The 7,840-nt window shown below is 35.5% G+C and overlaps 1 protein-coding gene across 1 annotated transcript in view; it reads left to right on the forward strand.

The window, feature by feature from the left end:
- Positions 1 to 6,973, forward strand: part of tspan15 (tetraspanin 15) — a 36,027-nt gene extending 29,054 nt beyond the window's left edge. The window contains exons 5-8 of the mRNA XM_024294892.2: positions 3,143 to 3,259; positions 4,202 to 4,252; positions 4,376 to 4,486; positions 5,627 to 6,973. Coding sequence (XP_024150660.1) covers positions 3,143 to 3,259; positions 4,202 to 4,252; positions 4,376 to 4,486; positions 5,627 to 5,743 — 396 coding nt within the window. The 3' untranslated portion in view covers positions 5,744 to 6,973. The remainder of the gene's footprint in view (positions 1 to 3,142; positions 3,260 to 4,201; positions 4,253 to 4,375; positions 4,487 to 5,626) is intronic.
- Positions 6,974 to 7,840: the final 867 nt, after the last annotated feature.

The raw sequence follows: 7,840 nt of genomic DNA on the forward strand, positions 1-7,840 counted from the left end.
CAAACAACCTATGTGCTGGACTGTGATGCTGTCCACTGCACATCTGCAGAAGAAGGCCAAGACTAATCCCCTGAGTACAGAGGTCCACAGTCTCCTGAGGAAATAGAAGCACCTCAGTTGTGCGTAAGGTTCATGTACTGTCCTGCTGAGGTAAACACTCAAGTACTTGTAGCTGGAGACCACCTCGACAATTGGTGATTGATCTGGGGAGGTGAGAGGATTGTTAACGATATACAGCCTCAATTATAGAGACAGTAATTAAAATAATTGTTTATTTTGTGGTGCAGCACCAAATTTAGCATGTATATTCCTTAGGATCCCTGCTTTCACAAACACGAGTTATCTAAAGGAAAAAACAATGTTTTAAATATATTGTATGTTAGGTATCTCTCAAGTTTAAATATTGGATTTTGTCACAATTGCGTATACATATACATGTACCATTTTTACAAATGGCCGCTAGTTTGGATTTTTCTTGTGGCAAATGTACTTTTCTGAAAGAGGGGATTCTAAGGTACTTCCATGCCGAATTTGGTGGTTGTACCACAAAATGCATGATTTGTCTGCATTTGCATTGATACCACTGGTATGCAACCAAATTCTAGTTTTGAGTGACTGGTAACATTTTCACAGCATATTTCCATTAATCCAGTAACATCAGCTATAATTTAACAAATAAATCTAATTTGTTTAATGATCTGTTTTCTGTTTTACTGATAAGATCTATAAGATTTTTGCTAGTTCTGTTTAAATGTGTTGTTAATGAGGTGTAATCATCTCTGAAGAGTAAGTGAGACACTTTGTTAGTCTGTTATTGAACCGTGCTTTCATCTGAGCCTCAGAAGTCCTGATTTATCTGTTTGTTTGTTCTACTCAACCGTCCATCCATCAGGCAGCAGGTGATTGTAACAGCGAGAGGCTTTCAGTCAACGGCTGAAAGGGATTAGCCAGAGTGTGTTGCTGTAGATCCTCTGCTGCACTGATGGACAAGAACTGTGTTTTGTTGCTAATACTCGGTCAGTCACAAACCTTCACAGGAAGACGATCACATCATGTCATTTTTGACTCAGATATCTACTGTAAATCTGTGCAACTTAAATCTGGTTCTGTCATGTTTGTTAAAACCTGCAGCAAACAAATACGTAAATAATTGTTTTTTTATATACTTATATAACTTCCTCTTAATTTTGTGGCAACATGCGTTTACTCTCCGATCTGTCGTCACTCTGTCAGGTGTAATGAATGCTGAGAAGAAAGGATGCCCACGCTTTAGCAGAGCCAGTTGCCCACACAGTCAATTTGACTGACTGATAACCTGTTGTTAGCAGGAACTCAAGTCAATTAGCTCAGAAATTATTTCCTTATAGCCAATGATTTTAATGTATATTTCTGAGTATTTTATTTTTAAAGAATATTGTCAATCAGTTAAGAAGATTGGAGCAAAGAAGGAAAATTGCTAAAAGATAAAATTAGTCTTTGCGACTTTAGCAGCCCTTTACATTATCTTGGTTACAGAAAACAGAATTAACAGTTTCAAATGCTTTGAATACAAATCCAAACAATTCCAAATGTTGCTATTTGCAGTTTCCTCAGCTCTGAAGAAGCTTAAATATCTAAAACACCAACATGAAACGTCGACTCAGGTCTTTCTTGTTTTTCATCTTTGTGGTTTCTGTCAAAACTATATCGGTTTTGCTGCTTTAACGTTCTTTTTCTTTTACCTCTGACCCATTGCTGTTGGGTTGGGGAGGTAAAAGCTCTGCAGACTTGACACGAAAGGAAGCGGGAACAACATCTTGGCAGACAGGCGTCTTATCAGCATACTGATTACACTGCGTGGTGAAGAGCCGCCTCATATTTATTCATTTATTCCTCATAAGTCTTTATCTCCTGCCTCATCCACTCTTTCTTCCTCACATTCTCCCTCAATAAAATATTTATCTCAAAAAGTAACAATCAAGCTGAGCCAATGCTGTGGAATTGAGGACGTTCTGTAACACTTTGGCATTCTGATGCAGATTTATAGATCCAAATGTAGGAGTACGTATTCTAGTGTTCTGTCATAGATCATATTTATATGGAATGATCAGTGCTTTGATATAAATAGTGATTGATTTGCACAAGTTTCTCACTTCTATATTTTTTTGACAGTAATGCTTAAATTTCCCCCCTAAAAAGGCACATTTTAAAATTAACGTACTTAACAAAAATGTTGCAAATCCTTAAACACTGTTTGACTGACGGAAACAGAGCAGCAAAATAAAGAACAAAACAAAACTTATTCTTTTTATTGAGCATTTATTTGAGAAAAGGTTAGTTAAAAACAAAGCCAACCGTTTTTTTCAAAGACAAATCAAAGCTTCTTTATAGAGATAATTGTCTTTCATTACTTGTTTTAACCGAGCTCATTAAGTCTTCCCTTAAGTGATGGTGTTTTTCTTTACCTGAGGGATTGCAGCTAATGATGAAAAAGACAAAAACGATCCTTTGGTGTCATTGTTTTGTTGGTTTGGAACCATAAAGTTTCTCAGCCTCAATTTATTGTTCACGACTTCAAGGTTTAATGATTTTGGAGGAAACGTTTCTTTTTTTTTTTTTTCTTTTAAATGCTGACTGAGTGTGGAACAAAAGCCTCCCAGTGGAAGGATTGGACAGTAGAAGCACACTTTGTCATAAACAGTTTGATTAGATTTCTTATAGTTTTTTTCATATTTTTGTATGAACAAATGAACCACATGAGCAGTGGATTAAGAGAAGCCCAAAATAGAGAATGAAACACACACACAAGCAATCACACACCATGTTTTTGTTGATTTTTGTCTGATTTAAAAATCCTCCTGACTTGTTCCTAGCACAGCAAAAACAATGTTTACTGTGTTGTTACTAGGGGTGTATAGTGTCAAGAATCTGCCGATACAATACGTACTGCGATACATGTCTCATGATGCGATATATATCACGATTATATCCCAAGAGTGAACAATGTTTCACTTTTTTTAAATTGATACAAATATCACCAAATTAAATATTGTAATTTATCTTCAAATACATTTTTTGCTACACCCCTTGTTGATACTGATTCATGCTACCATGTCCCTTTTGAGCTGTTTTCTTAAACCGTGCTTTAATTTCTGCTTCACAGTTTAAGTGTTGTGGGGGAGCAGATTATAAGGACTGGGAAGTCAATATGTACCACAACTGTTCTGCACCCGGACCGCTCGCCTGTGGAGTCCCGTACACCTGCTGTGCCACCTCTAAGGTAAGTGTTACCATCGCAGCAATACATTTGTTGAAGTATTTTTAGAAATTCTAATAATATTTTAGGATTTAAAAACACAAAAACTCACAACTACTTAAATCTATCTAGGGGCAACTAAAGGTCAAGAAGTTAGCTGTGTCTGAATTCCTTCCTTACTCACTATAAGGTCCACTATATAGTGCGTTCTTCATTTTGTAGTGCTATCCAAATCTACAATTCCAAAATCGAGTGCACTTGAAACTTCCCCGAAGTCCTTGCATAAAACTAGTGTTGATTGATGCTCACTACATTAGCAAATTTAACAAATTAGCAAATTTTGTAACAAGTAGGGGATTAGGGTGGGAATTCGGACATAGCTGTTGTGTTGTTTGTTGAGTGGCTTTTACATGATTAAAATATTTTTCTTTGATTATATGTACACAAAAAGACCAGAGATCAGTCCTAATAATCTTTGAGAATTTCTTGTTTGAATCTAGTTCGTAGCTTTTTAGCGCAGTGGTCGTTTACTGTGTGTTATGTTCTAAAAATATCCAGCAATAGGTCATCTGCAAAGTATTTGACTTAATTTTTTACAATTTTATATGTTTTAAGGCTGTAAAACCATTCAATACACACTCAATACTCTTTTCTCTGACAGACGTTAACATTTGAGCTATTTTCTCTCCTGTTTTAACCCTCTCAATGTTCAAATCTTCATAGAAAAATAAGTATTAAAACCACACAATTACCTGTATATAGATTGTCGGGTTTTTTTTCTTTTTCTATAAAATGGCTTCATGAACTGTCGCATTAGTCTTTATAATGTTAATAGTTTAAGCACCTATGGTTTGTTTTTCATGTTTAGTCTACCTCTAGTCGTACTTCTGAAGATGATCTTCCACAAACTCTTGTCTCTGTTTTCGTTAAAACACTGTCCTGTTCTGTCCTCGTTCCTCCTCTTAGCCCAATGAAGTGCCGAACACCTTGTGTGGCTCCAAAGCTTTGGAAGCACAGGTAAGGGCTCAGTCAGACTGAATTCAATAAATGGAATAACCTTCGTTTTTGTGAAAGCAAACTGTTCTGTGTCTTTTCATTCATTTCTTTGTGCTGCTTGTATTAAACACTACTTTGTTGCAGGGCCCTGGGACTACCATCTACCAGACAGGCTGCACTGATGGGTTCCTGTTGTGGGTAGAAGAAAACTACTTAATTATTGGAGGATTGCTGCTGGCGATCGTAGTACCTCAGGTATGTCATTCAGTAAACATGAATATTAACACAATACACATTTAGTTTTATCATTCAAATGCGGTGTTACAATTTTTTTTATACATTTTTGACTTTTTTTATATTTTATTAAACACAATGTGCTATTTTTTGTTTTAAAGTAAAAAAAAAATGTGATTATTTTTTTTCCAATTTAAGAATTTTAATCTACAAATTTAAACTTTTACACATGAAATTGAGAGAACTGACATAGGAACAAACAAATTGTGGATTTCTTCAATGTTAATCCCTGAGTGTCGTCTTCAATTCACGTGATTGTCGCACAGCACGGCGGCCCAAAACCTGCTGGCATGTTCACAGCTGTCAAAGATTAATTGAGTGCACTTGGACTTTTAACACCTTGATAATCAGAACCTCTATATTTAACAGTATGATACAACTCCTAGGACTAAATTTGAGAATCACACCTATCAGCTTCACACCATCGACAGGGTAAAATAATAAGGGAAAATCAAAATGCACATTTTTTTTCTTTAAAAAACGAAGACAAAATAAAAGCAGCTAAAAAAAAAAAAATCCATTAATATCTTCATTTTCCATCTAAGCTGCTGATTCAAAACTATGAGACTATATAACTCAGATATTGATTTTTGCTTCCCAAGTGTTAGCTTGGGTTTGTGAGGTGGTATAAGCTAGCAGGAGAGTGTAAACAAAGGGCTGATGGGAGATTATTGGAGCTGACTTCCGCACCAAGTCCCACCCACAACTCAGAGGTGAATTTCTTATGAACTCCTGCTGCTTTTTGCTAAAAACTGCATAATCATAATTAAAAGACCATTGGGAAACATTGGACAACAAATTAAAATATAGTTGGAGTGGGACTTTAAAGGAGAACTCATTTGATTTAGACCATGTTCCTCGTTTCCAAAGTAGGTAAAAGACACATTTCCATCACACACGTATAAAAAATTGAAACCATGCTTGTGTATAATACAATATTTATTGGTTTGTTGATGCTCAAGTTCTTTTCACATTGTTCATGTAAGAAAGTTTCTTTAGATTAAACTATTCAAAGCTGCGATCATGTGAAGACTGACAAAAAAAAGAACCTAAAGTCATTGTTACTATGTCTTTTAACTTTATGCTTCTGTCTCTGTGCAGGTATTCGGTATAGTTTGCACCTACTTTTATGTATCCCAAATCGAGCAGATGGAAGAAAACGCACTAACAAGTGGAAAGAAGCCACCCCGTATGTTTAAAATGTTCATGCCACAATGAAAATGACGATGACAAACACAAACTTGGAGCTTAAGGCTTGATATGTTGTGTGTATGGCAGTTAGGCTTTTTCCAGAGTTCAATATTCTCTCTCTAAATTCTGTGTTATCTGTTCAGTTTAAATTTTTGAATTTACAAAAGGTAAATAAAAGGGCATTTCAGCTGCATTCTGCCTCAGACCAGCTCAGGGATTCACCAGATAAACACCAAAGTAACCGCTGTCTACCTGTTTGTATACCTACCTACTCGCTGCTGGCGCTCTGCTGCAGGAACGAGTCACATGTTGTTTTTCAAGTGCATGAACGATAGCATTGGAGGTTTGGTAAATAAATCTTAACCAAGAAAGTGTCTTCCTAGAATCACATTTGGTGAAACAAGCATCACAGATTTAAAAACTCAACTTTACTAGTTGAAATATTTGATTACGTTTGTGTGTTCTTTTTTTATGATTTATCTTTGTAACCTTTGGAGATTGTGGGACATGTGTTAGTTTGAATAAACGTAGAAGGTTTACTTCTTTTTGGGAACTTTAGTTTGGTGTAAGTATGAATCATTTTAGTTTTTTTAGGTTTTGATGTAAACATTTATAATTGAAGTTAAAACAAACTGTGACATTGTTTTTTTTTTATTAGACTTCAAGCATGAAAATAACTTCTTAGTAGTAAAGCTGCATATCGGTGTTAATTATAACTTAAATATTTGTAAAACAATTCGACTCCAGCAGTCTTCTGCATCAAAACTTAATAAAAATGGAAGAAAATTATGAATTTTTTGAAGTTCTGTATAATTATTCAATGAGACTTCACAGTATAAGGGGATTTTTTAACCTGCATGCATATAGACAAATTAAACCTTTTTTATGATTAAAAGGAACCTTTTATTGACATGAAAATATTGTGGAGATATTCTGTAAAGCGTAATACAATGCAAATGTTATTCCTGCAGGGAAATGTGCTGAAACTGTTTCTACAGTATTCCATCATTGTTACACTTTAGTAAAATGAATGATCTGTTCATCAATTTTTAAATGACTCCTCATGTAGAGGGGCAGCATCCTCTTCATCCAGTTGTCATTAATCTGGACATCTAATTACTTTTTTGAATTTTTTTGTGTTGAAAAATCAAATGAATAAATTGTTTGAAAAATGCAGTTTTTCTTTTTTTTGATGTTGTTTCTGTTAAAGGATATTTGGTGTTTGGACATGGTAAATAAATGATAGATGACATCACACTGTGTGCTTTGGAGATCCGGCCTCTTCATCTTTGTTTTATAAGTTTGTACATTTTTCATGTGAAGGTGCACAGCTTGTATGTCAACAAAACTCTGCAAATAGAAGATAAAGGTAAAAGGAAAAATCCTTCAAATGGTTCCAGAGCCTCAGATGATCCTAGATCCCTTGAAACGGCTTTTTTCATAAGAAAATTGTTTTGTAATAATTATTAAAATTTTTTCTTTAAATCAGAGCAAAATGTGATTGTTTGGGTAGGAGAGAGAGCATTCCACGTGCCATCTGTGCTCCGTTTCTGGCTCTGAATTAAACATCCTCAATTGTTTTACTCGGAAGTGCAATGAGCAGGAAGCGTCCACAGTGGTTTGGTCTTCATCTATGTCGCTTCTTTCCTTCTTTCACTCCTGCTGCTCTGAGGACCTCCTGCTAAATGGGAGCCCATTAAAATTTTACTTTGGCCACCATCAAAAGAGGAAGAAAAAAAACAGTTTCCCTCCATCACATACAGGGACGGCAGAAGCTTCGGTGATCCGTTTGAAAGAAGTCGTGTCACTTTGGTGAACTCGAACAGATTCAAAGGGAGAACTGGCATCCTTTATAAAGAAACGGACAACTACAGAACTTGTCAACTTTTAACAGAGATGAGTCAGAGTGGCTTTGAAAAAAGCTCCTGTGAGCTGACACGACAGTTTGTGGAGGAAAGAGGAAGGAAAACTCTGAAACTGCTTTTGGTCTTCAGCAGTTCAAATGTACACAGCTTAAAAGAATAAAGGGAAGACTGCAAAAACACATCCTATACTGAGCAAATGAAATATTCTTTGTAAATGCTTTACTTTATACATAGTTAAATGTGCAGACAACACAACGAT

The sequence above is a fragment of the Oryzias melastigma genome, linkage group LG3 (assembly GCF_002922805.2).
Source record: "Oryzias melastigma strain HK-1 linkage group LG3, ASM292280v2, whole genome shotgun sequence".
NCBI lineage: Eukaryota > Metazoa > Chordata > Actinopteri > Beloniformes > Adrianichthyidae > Oryzias > Oryzias melastigma.